A 20925-nucleotide genomic window follows, 5' to 3' on the forward strand; every position below is an offset into this window, starting at 1 on the left:
TTCATTGTGGGACTAGTGTTGTTTTGCTAGTAACTCTTGACTGTCCCTTGTAATGTATTATTATATTTTTTTTAATTATAAAAAATAAAATACGGTAAAATTGATATATATACATAGGTTTTTTTATGGGTTTTTAATGCAAAAATAGTAATTTTTTTATGTTTATAGTTAAATTTGTAAAGAAAATGAAACTCACAAACTTAAACTTTTGAAAATAGTTAAGAAATGTATGATCCCAAATATATTCTCATATTCATTAATTTTATTAACGAGGTTGTCGGTGTAATTGTTTTTTTATTTTAAAATTTACAGGTAAAAAAAAGATTATGATGATCATCTATGTTTGAGATCACGAGGCTCATCATCAAATAATTGGACGGTGGAGATTGATTGGTACATCGTACAGAAGAAACATGTAACTATGTTTCCACTTATGCCCCTCGACCATCATCGTTTTTGCGAAATTACCCCGGATTTCAGCTGTCAAGGATTTGATCGATTTCCCCCAAATCTCCCGGGAGCCCTAATTGTTTTCACGAATTCACCCTTTTTCTACTGGATTCCTCGCTTCTCATCTCATTGTTGTTGCTTCGTTCTATACCTTTCTCTTTGTGAAGCAATGACGGAGGATCGATTGCCAAAAGCAGCGGAAGAGCCCTCACCTGCGAATGGCTCCGGGAAGCAGAGGTTTTTCTTTTCGAAACCCTATGAATATGTTGATTATCTCTTTATATGCTGGCCTTTCGTTGGATTTATTGAAGTTTTATGGTATCTAAGATCTTAGTGATTAGTTTTGGTTGATAATTAGCTACAAAAGGATGGGATTTTTAGATGTAAGCGGTGTGGATTGGTTTATTTGATTTGCGTACAATTGTTGTCTGGATGAAATTTTTAATGGAGGAAATGATTTAAAGATGTATTTTTTTTTTGGTATTATTATGTGGTTGTAAAATCCCAATGTGCAGTATTGGTGGTTCTTGAAAATCTATAATTTTTTGTTGAAATTTTTATATGTATTTGATGATTTCTCTTGATTTTGTGAGATGATTTGATTTCCTTAACAGGAAGAAGAGAAAGTGGGATCAACCAGCGGATTCATTGATGTCTGCTGGGATGGCTGTCACTGGCACAATGCCTTCGGGTGTTGATGGTGTTTATGCAAGTGTCCTCCCAGGCGTGCTGCCACTTTCTGTGCCTCTTCATTTGAACCTGGCGACGATTGCGGCAACCTCACAGTCATTACAGATACCACTAATTCCACCAAATACTGCTGCTATAGTGCAGAAATTGAGCCAGGTGCTTTGTGTTTACTAGGATTTCACATTCTATTTTTTTCTGCTCTTACATGTTTATTAAGAAGCTTGTTGTTTTGAGATTGAGGCTTGTTTCAAGCCCAGGGTTACCATTGTAGCATGATCATTTTTTAAAATGATGATGGGTATTCTGACAAGCCGAACCTTTAGTGGTAGTTTATAAGTGTTCTTGTTTTTTAGTTGACATTTGTAAAGCTAAGAAAGGGTTTCCTATGTTTGTGATGCTGACATTTTTCTCTTGTTCCCTTGTATGTTGCCAATTTTTGATGTATGGCTGACCATGTGATTCCTGCTACGATAGATGTGTCAGTAGGTGTCAGTGGTCTATATATGTAGGTGTGCATTTATATGCAGTCATATCTGTTTTGATCCCATATCAAACAGTTAATTCTGGCATTGAATTTTGTTGTCTCATGATATAAGATTATGGACTAAAAAATTTCTTTATATGTGCCTCAGCCAAAGATTCAAGATGAATTAATTGCAAGAGAGATTGTTATAAATGATGCAGATCCTTCTGTCCGTTACAAGCTGACTAAACGTCAAACTCAAGAAGAGGTTTGCATGATTTCTTTTCTCCTTTTTTTTATTTTTTTATTTTTTTGCCTTTTTCCCTGGTTGGACAGGTTAATGAAATTTACCAAGATGAATACATTGGCATTTATCACATCTCTTCTTATATTGCAGATTCAGAAAAGCACTGGTGCTGTTGTTATAACCAGGTAAGCAGGTTTCAAAATGTAAATTGATGGCAGAGAGGAATATCTTATAAATTTGCAATTACCAAAAACTGATAAACGAAATTCTTAATCTGTTTTACAGGGGAAAATACCGTCCTCCAAATGGATTACCAGATGGTGAGAAGCCCTTGTATCTTCACATTTCTGCTGGGGCACATGTAAGTCATGTACTGTTATGAACGGAATTCATATAATAGTATCATTTGGCTGTGTGATATGCTGATCTTGCCTGGTATCAATTGAAAATGGAATTAGGCTTTCTAGTTGTGGTTGCATGTCTTTCATCATTATCTTTTCTTTTATTTTCCTTTCTATTGTTTATTTATTTTCTGCTGAACTAATACATTGAATGTGCAAAATTTCATTAGTGATAGGCCTATAGTGTAAATTTTTTTTTTAAAATAAAGCTTGTGCGCTCTTAATTTTTTTTTTCTCTCTAATAATTGTAACTTATGTGGGTGATTTTGATGCTACAATGCTCATGGTCTTCTGGTCACACTTTAGTTGAAAGACACTGTGGAACGCATCAAAGCAGTTGATCATGCAGCTTGTATGGTTGAGGATATGTTGAAACAATGTCAGAGTTCACTTCCAGCTTCTACTGTTCTCCCATCTGTGTTTAGCGATGGGCTGGTAATTTTGTTACCAACAAGTGTCTTTTTTTTCCCTTGTGTGGGCTACCAACTTAGATATGTTATGTTATACAACCTCAGGCGACCCAATCTCTTAACACATGTTTGTACCTGGGTTTTGAACCGGACCCATCACTCAACATTGCAACCCGTATACGTGGTCCTAATGTATGTTCTTCTAACTTTTCTTGTTACATATGATATAATCCTAGATTTTAGGTGTTCGCATTGGGTATATTGGAATACAAAGTTAACTGTTCTTTCAGAATGAACTTATATTTTAACCTTTAGGAATATTTTGTGGAAATGAAATGAGTTCCTTGATGATGTGATGCCCATATGCTTTTACACAAACAATCTAAGACCTGCATCTTGTTAAATGTTTCACATGTGCTTACTGTGCATTGGAGCTTTTGTTGTTTTTGTTTCCCTTACTTGTTTTTTGGCTCTAACACAGAATTCATTAGAAGCATCTTAAGCTTTAATTATTATTTTTCTACCTATACTCGATCTAATATTTAAGCTCTCTCTGACATCTCCATGCAATTGGGAGAGATTGTTTTTGTGCTGCTCGTGGTTGGAATTTGTATTTGCAGGACCAGTATATAAACCACATTATGAATGAAACAGGAGCAACTGTTGTACTGAGAGGACATGGATCAGAAAATCCTGATAATTCCAGTAATGAAAGTACAGTATCATATTTTTTTCTTTTTTTGGCATAACTGATAGTTATTGCACATGCTCTTCAGTTGCACTCTGTTGCTTACTCATTTAATTTGCAGAAACTCAACAACCTCTGCATTTATTCTTGTCATCTTCAAACCCAACGAGTCTTGAAGATGCAAGGATCCTTGCAGAAAACCTGTTGGACACAATCTGTGCAGAATGTGGTGTATCAAGGTTTGTATTGAAAAAAAAAAAAAGTGAAAACAGTTGACCTTTGACGTGTATGCCTACATATGAAAATATTTTAGATCAAGCTTCTGGCCTAAGTTTCTATTCCTTATTTCACTATTCATCTAATTTCCTATCTTGTTAACCTGGTTTATTCTATAACTACAAGTGTTGCTTGTGCTTAGGTATCATGTTCTTGCTCATTTCACAATTCATCTAATTTCCTATCTTGTTAACCTATCTTTTAGCAGGACTAATACTCTTTAATGGGTTTAGAATTCAAAAGCTTTTGACTATAATGAACTATCAATATGTAGCATTCCTGTTGTGTTGCAAGTCTTCTAACTTCTGAAATGGCTTCAGTTTCTTTCTCCTAGGTTAAGCAAGGACAAAGCGTTCAACTGAACAACCTGTATGACAGTAACTATCTCATTTTAACCTGTTTAATTGCTTTATTTGGTGCAGGATATCGTCTTCTAAGACCTATAATGCAGTCCCACCTCCTCAGCAATTGTTGGCTGGACTCTCCAGTGCAAGCTCTGGATCAACTTGCATGCCGGTTGTTTCGATGCCAACGGCATCACTGAAGCCTTCTGGGTCTTCTGACTCAAATACTTGTTCTCCAATTATGGCTCAACCTACACCCTCTCAACTGAACTACTCTCATCCATCAGTGAGTGGGGGGACAAGTTATAGTGGATATGGTGGGATATATCCGCAAGCCACGCCACTCCAACAAGTTGCTTTGGCACTCAGGCAAGCTCCTCCGAACACCTCTTCCGCGGCTACCACTTCACAGGCTATGGTGTCACCAAAGACAAATACAAGTTCTTGTGTGGAGATCGATAAGCGTCCTCCGCAAAAGCGGAAGTTCCAGGAGTTACCCGTTTCTTCAGTTCGACCAATGATACCTAAACAGGTACCACGCGATTTCTCAAGACCCTTCAATTGTGTTTGGTTCTTGAGAAGGATGTATTGTTATTTTTGGATTATTAATTTGGAGTGAGAACTTTTATATGAACTGCCCGCTTTTTGACTTAATTAATACTAATCAAAATTAAGATTTTAAAATTTATTTTTTAATTTATAATTAATATTAGTATGTTTAGAATTTGAATTAAGAAATATATTTATTTATAATAATTAATTTTTATAAAAAAAATTAGATTATTGGATAAGTTAAGGTGTTTCATCGGAGAATATGTGCAACTCACCAACCAAGCATCTTCTTAAGTTCTATATTTGTAAGCAAGAGGCTCAGCTACTGAGGAATTTCATCTTATATTACTGGTTACTTTATCATCTTGTGCATGATGCTTAAATACAACTAAAGGATTTTATGTTACTTTTCTGTATGTAGGACATCAGCATGCTTAAGAGTATCAGGATAGGTTATATTTCTGCAACATTGTCTAGACCTGATTTATAACTTCTAATTTTGCTACAATGTCTTAAATGCTGCCTTATATCTTAAAAAAAAATTATTTCGCATGACCATATGATATAACTGTTTCTCTTTCGGTTTTGTGATACATATACCAGCATGTTACAGAGGTTGCAATGCTTATCCTACATTGTTCATACCTTCTTGTGGATTGTCACACGCATGCTTGTGTTATCTGTATTAGTAAACATTCTGATTTTTAAACTGCTGTTCCAGGTATTTTCTCTGACCTCCTCTGAACCAGGCCGGTACTGGACCTGTCATTTGGACTTTGCTTTGCATGTGTCACAGGGAATCCAAGTCTGGAGTTGTGAACTGTAGTTGATGGTGCTCGCTGGTTGCGGCTTCTTATGAGAACCTACTTGCATTTTGTTAATTATACATACTACCATTCACCTGTAGCATATAGAATATATTTTTGCTGCAAGATTTCTGAATTTTGTTGCCCTTTTGCTTTGACATCTTTTCCCTGTAGAAACCTTGATTAGTGTTATCCTCCTGTTGCTGAATGCTTTTTTTTACTTGGATACCCAAGTACTTACAAGTAGGCTTTAAGGTTTGCCAGCAGCCATGCATATTCACTTTTATTTACTGATTTAACCTTTTTTTCTCACCTTAATGGATTTCCTTTCATGTAGATATTCAACTAGCACTCTCAATTTATCATAATTTTGCAGGAGCTCATTTGCTTTTCTGTTTCTTACCCTTTTTAATTGAAGAGAGATGAAATCTGGATGTGTTTTTTCTTTTTGTTACAGAACTTACAACAGGAATCAGAATTTCTTAAGCCAGGTTTAGAGGATTCTAGCTCAGAAGGCCTTTTCTCTGTTCCACCACCGAAAAAGCTCTTCCCCACAAGGTCCGGTGATATGCTACCATCACTTGCAAGAACCATGCCACCACCACCGCCACCGGCAACCCCGCCCTCAAGAAGCATGCCACCACCACCACCACCGGCAACCCCGCCCTCAAGAAGTATGCCACCGCCACCGCTACCACCAAAGTTCTCACCTGCCAAAGATGAGAACAGGGGTTCTGCAGTAAAGAGGCCAGGATTTGGGCTTATCTCCATTACCAATTCAAAGAACACAGAGAACAGAGACATTGAACCCGTCCCGGGTATTAAGCTCTTATAAGAAATCTAATTTTCATCTTTTATAACTTTCACCATTTTGGGAAATTTGCAAATAGTTAATTTCCGCTTTCAACCAGATACTCTACTGAAGTTGATGGAGTATGGAGAAGAAGAGGATGATACTGATGGTGCTGGTGAATAACTTACTCAAAAACCAACTTACACTTTGGTGGTGTTTCAAGAACATGTTGGAACTCCGAAGTATTGTTTTTGCGTCAACATTGTGATGACGGAGTTGTCTGATCTCGCAGTTGGTTCCTGATTTAAGGTTCGGAAAATCATCTTGCTTGCCCTGAATCATAAAAGCAAGGCTGTGATTTTGTTTTAGTTTTCTTCTTTCTTGTATTGTTTGCTTGGCAATTTAATGTATCAGATGAACCAGGCTTCTATGTTGTAATTATATGTGCATTTGGACTTACAATTTTAGTGGTTTAGTGGAAAATCTTTCGGCTTCAAGCTAAGCTTGGCTCAGCAAAATTGGTTGCAAGCTCGAGCTCGAGCTTGATTTGAGCTTGGCTTGAGATGGTAAAATTAAGCTTGAGTTTAATTCAGGTTCGACTTGAAAAATATTAATTTAGAATAAAAATGAGCTATGCTCAAGGTAATGAACTTGATGAGCATGTTAAACTTGAGCTCAAGCTCACAGGCTTGTGTGTAAGCTTATATATATATATATATATAATTGGTTTTAATAAAACAATCACTATTTAAATCAGATGATCATATAAATGAAGAGATATTTTTTATTTAAAATTAAGATTTATTACACACTTTTGTTTATGTAATATGCACTATAAAAATAATTAAATAAAACAATAAAAAGTTATAACAAAATTGGCAAATTGGACGAGTTACATGAGTTTCCTTTTTTTTTTATATTATTACTGAAATATGGTTTGTCCCTCAACATTCAATTAGAGATTTGTGCAAGTATAAAATTAATTCCTTTTTACTTGAGTTAAGGTTCAAATATATTTTTTTATAAGAATACGAACATTGTAAGTAAAAATCAAGAAGTCATTGGTTTTTTATTTATTAAAATAAAAATAAATAAACTACTTTATTCTATCAAAGCGGGAGAACTTCTTTCCTTAAAAAATGGCAGGCCAATATCTTGTTTGAAAAAAATTAATATATATATATATATATATATTCTAAAAATCAATGGCTAAATTGATGCCATGGCCCATGGAGATGGAGCCCAATTCTTGTGTTTGAAAAATCCATAAAATCATTTGAAAATAAAATCCACGGAATCAATACTTTGGAGAAAATGATGAACTACATTACATCAACATAATAAAAATTGATTTCCCATCCTCCATAGTCATCACTTTTGGTGAGGCAATATGTCCCTACAAACATTAGGTAGGTAGGTTTGGGGGAATCAACTTTGAAAAATTTAAAAAGATTTTTTTGTTCATTTATACACATATTATATATATATATATATTAGTATAATTTTCTAAAACCGAAGTTTTCATATAAACCCCCACAAGTATATTATATGTGAAAACAAATCAAATCCTTTGTATCTAGATATACATACTTGTAATGTATATGGGCCAACATCAAATGCATACATAGTTGTTATTCTTTAAAAATATTAAAATATTAATGCTAATACAGAAAAACTGTGAATAATGGTAATAAAATGTAAATTCAATGGCATTGTGCGACATCTCTAAATTTAAAATCTCTCCGGATGATGTGCCATTAACATATATTTGTAATTGTAATAAAAAAAACATATATTTGTAGGATGAGATATATAAATAATTAAAAATTATGAAAATGGGCAGTATACTTTTATAAAAGCAAATAATTATTAATATACTTTACAAAACACTTTTATTTCTTCACATTAAAAATCAACTTAAAGAATCCTATAAAATAACAAATTTACCTTTCGAAATTTTTAAAGAGCAAAGATATCTTGCTTCTTTTAATAAAATCCTTTACTTGATTTATTATTAAAAAAAAATACTAGTTTTCACATGGCTACTCTATTTTTGTTAAGGTTCACAAACAGCAAAGACTAAACATTTTATGATATATATATATATATACATATATATAGAAATAATGGAATATATTAATAAATAAATAAATAAGCAAAGAAGATATCACAAAGTTGTAGAAATGTATGCAAGACTCACATTTTACTTGATTTATGATAAATTAAATAAATAAATACTAGTTTTCACATGGCTATTCTATTTTTGTTAAGATTCACAAACAGTAAATACTAAAAATTTAATGATATATATACATATATATATATATGGAAATAATGGAATATATTAATAAATAAATAAATAAGCAAAGTAGATATCACAAAGTTGTAGAAAGTGTATGCAAGACTCACATTTTACTTGATTTATGATAAAATAAATAAATACTAGTTTTCACATGGCTATTCTATTTTTGTTAAGATTCACAAACACTAAATACTAAAAATTTAATGATATATATATATATATATACATATATATGGAAATTATGGAATATATTAATAAATAAATAAATAAATAGAGAAAATAATACAAAGTTGTAGAAATGTATGCAAGACTCACATGGAAAGAATGGAGAAATGAAACCTGTGGGATGCAGATTTTTTTCCTCACCATGTGTTCTCTTTAAAACTGCACTGAACAAAAACCAGTGCTTGGAAGGAAAGAATACAATGGAGGGCTAGGAATGGAGATGGAAGGAAACAAAGGAGCAAACTTTGCTCCCTTGGGATGGATGCATTCTTCTTGGACAACCAGTGGTTGGGCTTTCCAATCTTAAACAGGTTTTTTTCCTCATTGTGTCTGAAGATCTGTGTGCCATTGTTATCATTTGGAATTTTTTTAGGGTTTGTTTGCTTGTTTCTGTGAGGTTTGGTGGTGGTGGTGGTGTTGTTGTTTTATTTTTTTAAAGTTTTTGTTTTTGTTGCTTTTTTTTGGTGTGGTTGTTGCATTTTATGTGGAGAATTGTTGGTTTTATGTGTGCAGAGGTGGTGTGAATGGTTTGGATTTGGAAATGAGGGTTTTTTATGGGTTTTGGTGATTAGGGTTAGGGTTTAGGGTTTGGGCATTTGGTTGTGCATTTTTGAAGAGTTTAGATTAGTGTTTGAAGTTATTTGGGGTTATTCCTCTTTGGGTTTGGTTGGAGTTGATGAATTTTTTTTTCCTTGGAAATGTTTGGGTTTTTGAGCTCTGGCTAGGGTTAGGTTAGGATTTTTTGGGAAAAGGAGGGGTTTTGTTGATTTTGGTTCTATTCTTCAGCTTTCACCATTGTTTGTTGGATTGGATTGAATTCTTAGGGTTTTTCATATTGATACTTGTAATTTATGAGATTCTGGAATGGAAAAATCTATAAATTAGTATTTTGATAAAAAGAGACTTGAATCTACAGGGGATGCATTTTGGAAAATGATTCAAGGAATATCAGCAGCAGATGTTTCTTCAGATAAAGACCAAATTGGTTATATTGAAACATCGACAACATTGACACCATCGGCAATGATGAGTTCAGAGGAGTATGTAAGTGATAACAGTTCTCTTTTGAGTTTGCAGCCATGGATTTTTAAAAGGGAGAAACAAGAGAAGATGGAAGGGAATGAGGGTGATTTTCATACAATGGGTTATGGACTTGAAAGATTGGTGAACAGGTTTGGGACTGAGTTTTCTCCGATGAGTGGAGATAGCATTAGAAGGCGAAGCTTGTTTAGAAGTAGGAGAACTCGTCGATACTATGTTAAACCTCTTACTTCGGTTGAGAACTCACTGATCCCTCAGCTCTACAAGGATGTTGAGGTTGAAGAATGTATTTTTAGTTCGCCTCCGCCTTCGCTCACTCCAACTTTGAGACCATTCTGTATAAGTGATGGGAGTCGGATTATCAGCAAGTCAAGCTCTGGTTCTTCGTGTATGACACTTGACAATGTGTTGCATAAGGAAGTTCATGAACTTGATTACAAGAACAGCGAGTTGACTTCCGGAGAGACGGACAAGGATGGTGGGGCTCCCCGTCTTCCTGAACGAAGTAAACAAAAGAGAAAGAACAGGAGGGTGAATCCAGAGCGATCTCAGAAACATTCTCATTCTCGAGGTAATAATTCCATCCTCTATTCATAAACTTATTGAGCTTATGGCATTTGTATCCGTGATTAATTTGATGATGTTTATCCCTATATATCCATGTATGTTTTTATGTATCTTATTATGTTGAGGTTGCAGAAGGATTAAGAGTTTATAGAGAACTATTTGTTATATGTTTCAGCTAACGATTACTCACTTGCTTGACATGTTAATTGATATGATAATTGACGTTCTACTCAAGCATAAGTAATCATAGATTTTGATACTCATATTGTTTCTCAATTTTTATCAAAACATATGGAATCTTTCTTCTGTGTCTTTTGGCAAATGAGTGATGCTTCTTGTTTATTATCAATCTTATCGGCCAGAATGTTTTCGGCCTCATCTAATGAACACTTCTTTGGCCAGGTTTATTTGATAAAATTTTTATGTACTGCCTTGGGGTAAATGTTGGTGTGATGTTTGCTGCTCTAGCGAATAAAAGAGAACTAGAGAAGTTGAATGGCATGTTGAAGTACTCAGAGAGCTTGGTTCAGGATTTGCAAGAGGAACTTGAGATGAAGGATTCAGTCTTTGTAAGGGAGCTTGAGAATGAAACCAATGAAGCTCGAGAGCCTAATCTGATTTCCAATGCCGAGAAATCTACTGCATCTATCCAGAATCAAGCCCTGCCATCCCCTGAACCTGTGAATGTGATAGAAGAAGATGATCAACAAGCCCCATCTGAGCTGGCAAGTGACCCGGAAGCTCTTACTAAAATTGAAGCTGAGCTTGAAGCTGAATTGGAGAGATTGGAACAGAGCTTGAATGCTTCTAGTTTGAAACAGAGAATTCATGATCTTACTGAGGTATGGCTGTTTATGTTACCTTCAGTTTGATCCATAGATTCTTTTATATCTGAAACATGCCAGATGAATTTCTTCACATTTGTTCGTCTTGTGAAATTCTAGCTAGAGAGCAGCATCATGATCTTCATCCTTGTTGATGATATCTAACCATGGAATATGCAGTCATTTTCACTTTACCGTTTTAGACATTAGAGAAGAATTAAAGCCATTAAGGGCCTTGAAAGTTCTCATTGTTTGAGTTGTCCATCTTGGGTCTTGAACTATACAACTTTATTCATTTCAGCGCTTCTATACAATGTGGGCTTAAATATATGTATATATGTGGCACGAGTGTAACCACATGCGCACTAATCTTTGTGGCTCAGGGGCCAATATATATATATATATATATATTTTAAGGACCGGACTAAACAATTTACCACACTTTAAGTTACACTAGTAGCTTCAACATGGTTGTATTACTAATTATGAAATCTAAATAGATCATCATCCAAAAACATTGAGAAACTTCAGGTAGTTTCTTCCAAAAATAGATAAGGATAAGACATTACTGTAGAACGATATCTGCATTGTTGAGCCATTGCATGATAACCACACGATTTTTTTACTTAATCTAGTGAGCTTTGTTATCTAAGTTAGCGAACTCTGTCTGCAGCTTGATCCAGATCTCCTAGTGGACGTCGTCCATGGGGAACTTAAAGCTGATACGATTGACACGGAAAGCCTGTATGAAGCCAAAGGAGATACTGACAGCACCTCTGCATTTGAGACACTCGATGTGAATTATGCTGTATCACCTACAGAACTAAGTATACGTCTTCATGAATTGATTGAAGTTCGGCTTCATGAACGCATTGAAGAGCTCGAGAGAGCCCTGTCACAGAGCCAGCAGAAAGCCCAACTTATGGAAACCGAGCGAGTGAGCACCAGGATAGACTTCTCAATCAGCGACACAGGATCGTCTTCCAATCAAGAAAGCCCGAGATCAGCAGAAGCAGACATTGCTCAAGTCCATCCACTCTGCATAAACTTGACCGGAGATGCAGTCAATGCTTATGACGAAGCTTACGAAGAGTTCATGCGGATGACCGAAACATTGCAGCTGAGTACTCCAACAACAACTAATGCTGATGATGAACAGATTGATGAGTGTTATGTAGAGGAAACATTACCAGGGTTTGATGATGAAGCACAGACATGGGGACACATGTTGAAAGGTAAAAAGTATGGTGATGAAATTATAACTGATTTAGGCAGTGAAGAGGATGATGTTGAGGATGAAGAGGGAAAGGAATTGATTCAAAAGATTGTAGAGAAAACTAAGAAAGGATCCCCTGTACTGATAAATGCTCAAATGATGTTCTTTGCATTGGATACTTGATAATTACATTGATAATATAATTAAATATAAGTATCACAGAGTCATTTCTTTTTGTGTTTGGTGGAATTTCCAAAGTTGTTAATTGTAATTAATTAAGTCTGCCAAATTGTTTATTGATCCTATTAATTTGTAATCCTTAGGTTTCACTTTTCTTCTTGTATTGCTGTGATTGCAGAAGGTACCAACTTTGCAGAAAACAACATATATATATATATATATATTAATCAGAGATTCACTTGAAAACTTAATAAAGGGAATTATCTGTGAAAAGAAACCCTAAAATATAAAACAAAAAAAAAAACTCCAAATTATGAGCATACTTGATGAAAACATATTTCCATAAACCATCTAAACAAACAGTCTATATGTTCCCAGAGTCTGAATGTTCCCAGTTGCAGAAATGATAAGAAAATTGAAAGAAGATGCAGCAGAAATACAAAGAACATCTCTTCAAAGAAGTTCATTCGCTTGCTATTCATCCAGACAAGAGTACAAGATAAATCGATCCAGTATGTTAAATGCTAAGTTCTCTGCATTTTATGATAAGCGAAGATTTCTCCCACTCAGCTGCGCTTGTCCGCGTAATCATCTGGTTCATCATCATCATCCTTGACATCGTCATCAAGTTCATTTTGATTGTCTGCATCAAAAGCCGAGTTGCCAAGGTTGCTCCTATACTGATCTCCACCTGTACCAAATCCTGCATCTGCATTTCCGCCATAACTCGCTGGAGCGCCACTGCTGGCAAAGTTGTCGTGTGCGGCACCACTGACGTAGCTGTCATTGCCGCCACCACCTCCAGCAACACCATAACCACCACCACCTGCACTGCCACCATAGCCACCACCGGCACCACCACCATAGCCACCACCATCACCACCATAGCCACCTCCCCCATAGTTGCCTCCGCCATAGCCTCCTCCCCCATAGTTGCCTCCACCGTAGTTACCACCACCACCACCATAGCCACCACCGTAACCTCCACCATAACCACCACGAGGTCCACTTGTTCGGTCAGTAGCATAGTTCACTCTCACAATACGGCCATGAAGATCCTAAAGCAGCATGGAAACCAACCAAATTATATTTAATGCAAAGCATATGATGGGCAGGTCATGTGGTAAAGAACATCACCACAAAGTCGGTGCATAAATCAGATATGATATTATCAATAAGGCAAAGCTAATTCTCTGCTAAAACCAAGTTAATGGTGTTCATAAGCACATCATGCAACAAAACAAAAACCACATAATAGATACAAAGCAAAAATCATACGCAAGACTAGGGTTGTTTCTGGGGATGTCGAGGGACTGTAACTTGATTCCCTGATGGTAGGATGTGATTTCATTTCAAACCCAAATTCGTTTTATACAAAAGCTCATGGTCACACATATTGCTAAATTTGATATCATATAGTCTCTTAATTTGTGCCCTTACAAGTTTTGATAAGTGGGCTAACCAAATCAAAGTTGGGTAGTTTTATATCTACATGTGGCAAGGCTAGAATCTAACAATATCTGGCCAGCCTGATCACCATGCTAATGATATAACTTAAGAGGTCCAAGGGATTTTTACAAACTTGATTGTCCCCTGAAACAAACACTGCAATAGAATATAGTTACACAAGAAATATTTAGAATTTACAGTGTACAAACTAAAAATCAATACATTCCTTCCAACTACATAGCATATCACCAAGTTAAAAGCCAAGACAGAAACATATCAATATGTTCGTCAAATTACCTTTCCATCCATAGCAGTTAGTGCATTAGAGGCATCCTCAGTGGATGTGAAAGTCACAAAACCAAATCCTCTCGACCTGCCAGTCTCCCGATCGACAATGATCCTAGCTGAGAAAGAAAAAAAAACATCTCAGAAACCACAAGAAATTTTTGGCAGGCTAGCCTTAAGAATCAGAATCTGAAATCATCACAAGCCTCGAAAATTTAACTATCCACATGCCTTCAACAACTTCACCATGGCTACTAAATGACTCTCTCAAGCTTTGGTCGTCCATGCCATACGGGATTCCTATAAAAATATTCACAACATCACAAACAGCACAAAACCGAACATGCATTAAAAAAAAAAAAATACAGTGGAAGGAACGCCACAAACCTCCAACAAACAGTTTTGAAGAAGACATGCATCTTATTGCTTGGTAAAGAGAGGGACTTGAGCTTATAGATTTCTTCAGGAAATTTCCAATTTTATTGGAAAAAGCCATGGTCGGCACCCTGTGATCAAAAGAAGATGCTAGATATAGAAAAGGAGAAGCAAAACCCAGTTTATTCTGTCAATTCTCAACTATAACAATAAAAAAATGCATACCTACAATCAAATCAACTGATACAGATACATGAGAACATTGAGAAGTGAAGAAAAACAACAACAGAACTTAGATTTCATATAGATGCCAATCAAATCATGGAACCATCACCTCCATCAAAAGCACAATCATTGATTCAAGAAGAAGCACCAATCAACAAGATCACACACATAATATTGACAGATAACCACAAATTACCACAAACATCTGAATAAATAAATCCTGCACGAACAATCACCGCTATGAAAAAAGCATCCATGAATTCGAGAAGCAGCACCAATCAACAAGATCATACACATAAACATAACAAATTACCAAAAAAATTATCACATAACATAACAAAAACAAATAAATAAGCATCAACATATCATTGCAAATAAAGAAAAACACCGAATATTTACAAAACCTAGAAAAATACCAACAAGAAATCAAAGATCAGCATCAAAAGAACACCAAAACAAGGATTTGGGATGGGATTAGGGCTTGTACCTCTCAAAAGGCCTCACCTTTTTCTCTCCGCTTCGGGGGCTAAAAACCCTAAACCTCACAGAACCAAAACCAGGGTTCTAAAAATGAGGATTTGGATGGAGGGTGTTTATGGTACCCGATTATGAAATCTTGGCCGTTTATTTTCTCAATGAAGAATATCTGACCGTTGGATGCGATAAGCAAAGTCTGGGCCGTCAGATGTGCATTCTTGTGGGCCCTCTCAAGATATTTTATATAACTCATCCAAAGAGATTTTTTATTTGCCTACCAATTTATTTAATTCTAGTTATTTACCGCCCCGGTAAATTTTTATATATATATATTTTTTTAATTTATGTCAAAGTATACATAAATGATTGTTGCCATTTTATTTATTTATTAAAAATATGCTTTGTAATATTGAAGAACAAATATTAGAATTTCCTTATGATTACTTCATTAAAATCAATTATATCAAAATTATTCTATGGGTTTCATGCAAATGAAATTAACAAGAAAGTTTTATGGTAATTATTAAAAAAAATGAAAAATAATTTTCTTGTATTCCAAGGGATGATAAGTAAAACCCTTGTGATACATATATGGTATTACGTTATTTGCGGACATTAACATCCACAAAGGATGAAAAGGTAGAGAGACAAAATAGTAAAGAGAGACAGGGAAAGGAAATGAAGTAAAATATATATAAATAGTGATATGTATACTGTGGCTCCGGGTTGTACTTAGTTGCTGAGAGGATAGTTGGATTTGTTTATAATTTTTTTTTAGGTTGAGGTGCTAGTATAAATAAAATTTGATGGTTTAGATACTAATTTGTGCATCCCAATTTTTTTTAACTGTATAATATTGATAGTAAAAATTACTGTATATTTATTGAAATCCACTGATTGGAAGAGAACGTTCGTTAAAAAATTATCCGCAAACGTTTTCAAAGAACCAACCCTTTCCATTTATATATATATATATATATATATATATATATATGAGTAAATTCATCAAATTCAGTCAAACAAATATTAGCAACATAAAATTTTGAAGAAACACCCAAAAAAATTAGATTCACATACAAAAAATTGAAGGGAGATCTTGCAACAAAATATGATCAAACATTACCATGATGTATATTCACCAAATAAAAATTTTGCTACAAATCCATTACAACCAGTGGTTAACAGAAATAACTGTAAATCTAAGTTACTGAAATATCCTAAATACACAATGAATGAACAAGTTCAAAAACATTATTCTGCAGCAAAATGACAGTGGCTAATGAAGTGATTTCGGTGATCCTTCGAACAAATCAAGAATGTAAGCTGCAAGATCATCTGCAGAGTATTTGATGTACTTGTTTCTGTGCCTCACACCATCAAGTTGGCTCGAATATCGACCAATGAATGTTCGGTAAGCTTGTAGAAGGATATGTGATACTGAAATTCTAAGATCCTCGCGAAGTTCAACTGCAGGTACCAACCATGCTGTTTGATTTCTGTAAACCTCTTCGAATGCGAGGTTGAAGTGTTTGAATTTATCTTTGAGTACACTATTTGAAGGTGTCGAACCCCCCTCATCCTTCAAGAAAGACAGCACTGAAGGCCATGACGCTCTCTCGTAACGCATTTCGTAATTCCTGAACTTCCTTTTGGTTTCCTTGATCCAGTTGTCGTTGAAGAACGTTCGAAGTTCAGAATCCTTAACCTTTTGAAACATGTAATAAATGTTATTCATCAGAAATATATTCTGCAATGCAGCATCCTTGTATAGCATGGACCTTGTGTTAAGGTTTGATTCGAGAATTGATACAATAGATAGGAGATGATGAGACAATGGTGTTACATGAAAAGAACCTGTTTGCTCCTTTTGATTGTCAAGAAGTGGTTCAAGTGTACTGCTATAATCCCCAAGAGTCTTGATGTAATTCATCACATATTTTGTGATAGGGTGCACTCCACCTCCGACAAGTGCATTCTTTGATCTATTGTTTCGAATGGCATTCTTGAACTCTTTGAAGATCACTCTAATAGTTTCACCCAATCTCGACACAACATCATGGCATTCAGTCAAGATAGAAGAACAAGACTCTTCAGGGAACATAGACTCTACATCTGGCAGAAGATCAGTTAAACATTCATACATGTCAAGAATACGGAAAATTTTCTCTAGCTTTGGAGTTCCAATTGCAATTGCCTCAGCAAAATTAAGTAATCGTAAGATCGAAACCTTTGATATTTCAACAAAACAACGCTCCCTCACTGATGTCGAATAATCTCCAAGAACAACATTGCAGAGATGTCTTTCACTGGTAAGATAAACCCGGACGAAAACTTTCATAGCTTGGTTCCACCTCTTGATTTTTTTATTTAACACTCTCCAGTGCATTTGTAGGATTTCTTCAATACTCCATTTCTCCATGCAAAGAGCCGAAAGACACTCATCCAATGCTTGCTTTCGGATATTAACATAAGCCCGGCAGCATTCCATGTCATAGTTGCAAATTAGCATCATCCCGGCAATGCATTTAAGATCAAAAACAGCACCAGGATCAACTAAATTAATGACAAAATCCTCCGCATGAATACTACTCTCACTCCGAATCCTACCCTCGATCTGTTCCTCTTCAAGAGAACTACAAGAGTACTCATCCACAGAGCCTTCTTCCGATGAAGGGAAAGACATGAGGCCGGGCTCAACAAGTTGCTCATTGTGAACAAGAAGATAGATGAACTCCTCCTCAAGCCTTGCCATTGCCATTTGAAGCAAACAATGAGCTCGGTCTAAAAATTCATTACTGCTCCCTGAGCTTTCAGTGAATTTTCTCACTTCATCCACAACACACAAATATTCAGAAGATTTCTTTACTCCATAGCTCCATATCATGGACTCATCAACATCCTGAGCAAGGATCTTTTCCTCCATGACTCCCAATCTCCATTCCTTATTCATGATCTCTTCTTCCTCAATGCTCAAGTTGGAAAACTTTGTTGGCATTTCATCAGTAAAGTGATCTGCATCTTTTTCCACACTTGCAACTTTAGCCATGCAATCTAATGGAAACAAACTTATGAGTTCCAGATTACATACATTTTTGTTATTCTTATCTCTCCCACTGCATGCAAGAACATTAACAGATGCAAAATCTAGTGCATTTGACAGAACATTTGAATAGAATTGGATTCATGATTCAATAAAAACAAAATCTAGTGCTCAAATCACTGCAACAATCAGCATTGGAAGCACAAGCAAAATATATGAACAAAATTAGCAGAACATGCTAAAAAGTTGAGATTTTCAAGCAAATTCAAGCCTTGCAAGGTGAGAAATTGAAAACTCGAGACTAAATCCAGTTTATATAATCCAAAACAAAAAACAGAATCTAATGCTCAATCACTGCAACATACACCATTGGAGAAACAACCAAAATATTGGACCAAAATTAACAGAACATGCTAAAAAGTTGAGATTTTTAATCAAATGCAAGCCTTGCAAGGTGTGAAATTGAAAACTCAAGACTAAATCCAGATTATATAATCCATAACAAAAAAACAGATTCTAGTGCTCAAATCACTGGCAACAACATACACCTTTGGAGAAACAACCAAAATATTGGACCAAAATTAACAGAACATGCTAAAAAGTTGAGATTTTTAATCAAATGCAAGCCTTGCAAGGTGAGAAATTGAAAACTCAAGACTAAATCCAGATTATATAATCCAAGAACCTAGTGCTCAAATCACTGGAACATACACCATTGGAAAACACAAACCAAAATATTGGACCTAAAATTAACAGAAAATGCTAAAAAGCTGAGATTTTTAAGCAGATAAAAGCCATGCAAGGTGAGAAATTGCAAACCTGAATCCGAAAGTTGGAAGCTTGAGACGAAATCAAGGGTTTAAAACCGGATTTAAGTTCAGATTTTGGGGAAATTTTGAAGCATTTGAGAAGTTTTCTTATGAAATATCTGGTCATTAGTGAAAGCGTAGTCAACGTGGGGCCATGCAGTTGAAAAGCCTATCCTTTAATTATGGACTTTGATAGAAGACCGGATGGTCTTGACCGTCGGATAAAAATGGATGGTTGAGATGCAAAGCGCGTTGACTTGACTCAGAAAAAGTCATCTTGGGCTTTGAAAATTAATTTTAACAAGACTTTCAAATATTTGTAAAGATATATATGTATTTTCTTTTTTTTTAAATATATATATATAGACTTTTTGGTTTTACTTTAAAATTAAAAAAAAAAAATTATTTATTGGCCCATGCAGGTCTCGAACCTGCGACCTTCGCGTTATTAGCACGACGCTCTAACCAACTGAGCTAATAGGCCTTTGTTTCAAGGGATGAATAATTGTTAATTAGTTTAATTTAAATTATCACAATTTAATTTTTAGAAAAAATAATAATAATCAAATTAAGTGAAAATAAATAACATGGTTTGTTCAAAAATCCCCAAAATAGATACATATACCCCTTAAAAGCATTACTTTCATATATTACTAAGAATCAATAAATAATTTTATGAGAAAAATCTTTTATACCTCATTTAAAAAAATTTTTGAATTTTTTTTCCTTAAGTTTTTTTTAATAAATATATATGAATGCAAGGATAGAAACAACAATGAAAATAGTCAATTCCGTTACTTGCATCCATTTGGTTATTCACCAAATCTGCACATAAGTAAATAAAAAATAATGTGAGACAAAATTTATTTGAGTTTTCAATCTACTTTGTTTTAGTGAATAAACCACGTATAGATTAAATAACAATAAAAGTGTGGAATCATAGCTAGTACATATATTGAAAATAGTTAAAATATGAAAAAACTAGAAAATATAAAAGTAAATCTCATATAAAGCTGCTTTCAAAGTGTTAGGGAAAAAAGGGAAGTGGGTTGACTTCCTCCACTTCATATGTTTATTTGTCCTGAAGTGTGAAAGTGTTCTATTTGTTGATAGACTTAGAAATATTATTCAATTATGATTGGAATTTCAAATTATAATGTTGAAGTCGGAGGGATTCTTTAATTTTTTTATTTCATATAAACTTTTTGTACACGAAATAGCTGTGGTATATCCATCTATAAATTATTAAAAAAATTTCAAAGCTGTGACACATCCATCACTATATTATTAAAAAAATATATTGAAAAATTTATAACCTTTTCAGGTTATTGGAGTCATTGGAAATATTTTAGATATTTTTTTATCGATACACACAATTATCCATTTGCAAGATCATAATTATTGATATGGGACTTTTTCATCATAAAAAAAAACCTTTTATTACAATGGAAACAGAAGTAATGTAGATAGTTCAAGAATCGAAGTCGATTTGCTTTATAATACATTTCCCCCACTTCTGTTTAAAATGGATTTTGAACTAAATTTACTTCAACATTTTTTTACTGAAGTGGGAAGAAATGAATTAATTTATAAAAAAATTCATTTCACTCGACTCCAAAAGTCTTTTTGAACTACAGTCTGCCCTATAATACCTAAATTCTCGTTTTTATTACTCGACTTTGTATGAAATAAGCAATAAAAAGTCTTTAAAAAAATACTACATCAACTTCTTCCCACTTCAGGAAAGTGCATTTCCCCGCTTTCCCCAAATGAATAGGCCTTAGAGAAAA

The 20925-nt window shown here is 34.7% G+C and overlaps 4 protein-coding genes and 1 non-coding gene across 9 annotated transcripts; 2 read left to right on the forward strand and 3 right to left on the reverse strand.

Annotated features, from left to right (window-relative positions):
- Nucleotides 1-450: 450 nt before the first annotated feature.
- On the forward strand, nucleotides 451-6617 carry LOC120274672 (protein RIK). Of its 3 annotated transcripts, none has more exons than XM_039281201.1 (12): nucleotides 451-687; nucleotides 1065-1296; nucleotides 1773-1871; nucleotides 2001-2035; nucleotides 2136-2211; nucleotides 2558-2686; nucleotides 2767-2853; nucleotides 3282-3375; nucleotides 3471-3588; nucleotides 4048-4501; nucleotides 5785-6145; nucleotides 6239-6617. In XM_039281201.1, the coding sequence occupies exons 1-12, from the start codon at nucleotides 620-622 to the stop codon at nucleotides 6301-6303; spliced, it is 1818 nt and encodes a 605-aa protein (XP_039137135.1). In that variant the 5' UTR covers nucleotides 451-619; the 3' UTR covers nucleotides 6304-6617. The 3 variants fall into 3 exon arrangements, with proteins under 3 accessions (XP_039137135.1, XP_039137136.1, XP_039137137.1); XM_039281202.1 differs by having other exon boundaries at nucleotides 3282-3366; XM_039281203.1 differs by lacking the exons at nucleotides 5785-6145; nucleotides 6239-6617 and adding an exon at nucleotides 5243-5754.
- Nucleotides 6618-8766: 2149 nt separating this feature from the next.
- LOC120274945 lies at nucleotides 8767-12530 on the forward strand. The gene is made up of 4 exons (XM_039281483.1): nucleotides 8767-8958; nucleotides 9564-10259; nucleotides 10658-11097; nucleotides 11753-12530. The coding sequence occupies exons 2-4, from the start codon at nucleotides 9581-9583 to the stop codon at nucleotides 12476-12478; spliced, it is 1845 nt and encodes a 614-aa protein (XP_039137417.1). The 5' UTR covers nucleotides 8767-8958; nucleotides 9564-9580; the 3' UTR covers nucleotides 12479-12530.
- A 265-nt stretch (nucleotides 12531-12795) lies between these two features.
- Nucleotides 12796-15390, reverse strand: LOC120274943 (glycine-rich RNA-binding protein 2, mitochondrial-like). Of its 3 annotated transcripts, none has more exons than XM_039281479.1 (5): nucleotides 15297-15390; nucleotides 14597-14715; nucleotides 14441-14509; nucleotides 14222-14328; nucleotides 12796-13533 (listed from the first exon to the last, which is right to left on the reverse strand). In XM_039281479.1, exons 2-5 carry the CDS (start codon nucleotides 14703-14705, stop codon nucleotides 13042-13044), a joined length of 777 nt encoding a protein of 258 aa, XP_039137413.1. In that variant the 5' UTR covers nucleotides 14706-14715; nucleotides 15297-15390; the 3' UTR covers nucleotides 12796-13041. The 3 variants fall into 3 exon arrangements, with proteins under 3 accessions (XP_039137413.1, XP_039137414.1, XP_039137415.1); XM_039281480.1 differs by having other exon boundaries at nucleotides 15314-15384; XM_039281481.1 differs by having other exon boundaries at nucleotides 14597-14734; nucleotides 15297-15373.
- Nucleotides 15391-16395: 1005 nt separating this feature from the next.
- On the reverse strand, nucleotides 16396-19255 carry LOC120274482 (exocyst complex component EXO70E2-like). The gene is made up of 2 exons (XM_039281024.1): nucleotides 19146-19255; nucleotides 16396-18337 (listed from the first exon to the last, which is right to left on the reverse strand). The coding sequence occupies exon 2, from the start codon at nucleotides 18330-18332 to the stop codon at nucleotides 16563-16565; it is 1770 nt and encodes a 589-aa protein (XP_039136958.1). The 5' UTR covers nucleotides 18333-18337; nucleotides 19146-19255; the 3' UTR covers nucleotides 16396-16562.
- A 290-nt stretch (nucleotides 19256-19545) lies between these two features.
- TRNAI-AAU lies at nucleotides 19546-19619 on the reverse strand. Its single transcript has one exon. It is a non-coding gene; the product is annotated as a tRNA-Ile (tRNA).
- Nucleotides 19620-20925: the final 1306 nt, after the last annotated feature.

This window comes from Dioscorea cayenensis, chromosome 13 (genome assembly GCF_009730915.1).
Source record: "Dioscorea cayenensis subsp. rotundata cultivar TDr96_F1 chromosome 13, TDr96_F1_v2_PseudoChromosome.rev07_lg8_w22 25.fasta, whole genome shotgun sequence".
NCBI classification, from domain to species: domain Eukaryota; kingdom Viridiplantae; phylum Streptophyta; class Magnoliopsida; order Dioscoreales; family Dioscoreaceae; genus Dioscorea; species Dioscorea cayenensis.

Coding starts and splice junctions, on each gene's coding strand:
- LOC120274672 (XM_039281201.1), top strand. CDS start 620: ATGACGGAGGATCGATTGCCAAAAGCAGCGGAAGAGCCCTCACCTGCG. Junction 2,212..2,557: donor ACATTTCTGCTGGGGCACAT/GTAAGTCATGTA, acceptor GTCACACTTTAG/TTGAAAGACACTGTGGAACG. Junction 3,589..4,047: donor GCAGAATGTGGTGTATCAAG/GTTTGTATTGAA, acceptor TATTTGGTGCAG/GATATCGTCTTCTAAGACCT.
- LOC120274945 (XM_039281483.1), top strand. CDS start 9,581: ATGATTCAAGGAATATCAGCAGCAGATGTTTCTTCAGATAAAGACCAA. Junction 10,260..10,657: donor GAAACATTCTCATTCTCGAG/GTAATAATTCCA, acceptor TTCTTTGGCCAG/GTTTATTTGATAAAATTTTT. Junction 11,098..11,752: donor GAATTCATGATCTTACTGAG/GTATGGCTGTTT, acceptor CTCTGTCTGCAG/CTTGATCCAGATCTCCTAGT.
- LOC120274943 (XM_039281479.1), bottom strand. CDS start 14,705: ATGGCTTTTTCCAATAAAATTGGAAATTTCCTGAAGAAATCTATAAGC. Junction 14,510..14,596: donor TTCAAAACTGTTTGTTGGAG/GTTTGTGGCGTT, acceptor ATATTTTTATAG/GAATCCCGTATGGCATGGAC. Junction 14,329..14,440: donor CCATGGTGAAGTTGTTGAAG/GCATGTGGATAG, acceptor TTTCTTTCTCAG/CTAGGATCATTGTCGATCGG.
- LOC120274482 (XM_039281024.1), bottom strand. CDS start 18,332: ATGGCTAAAGTTGCAAGTGTGGAAAAAGATGCAGATCACTTTACTGAT.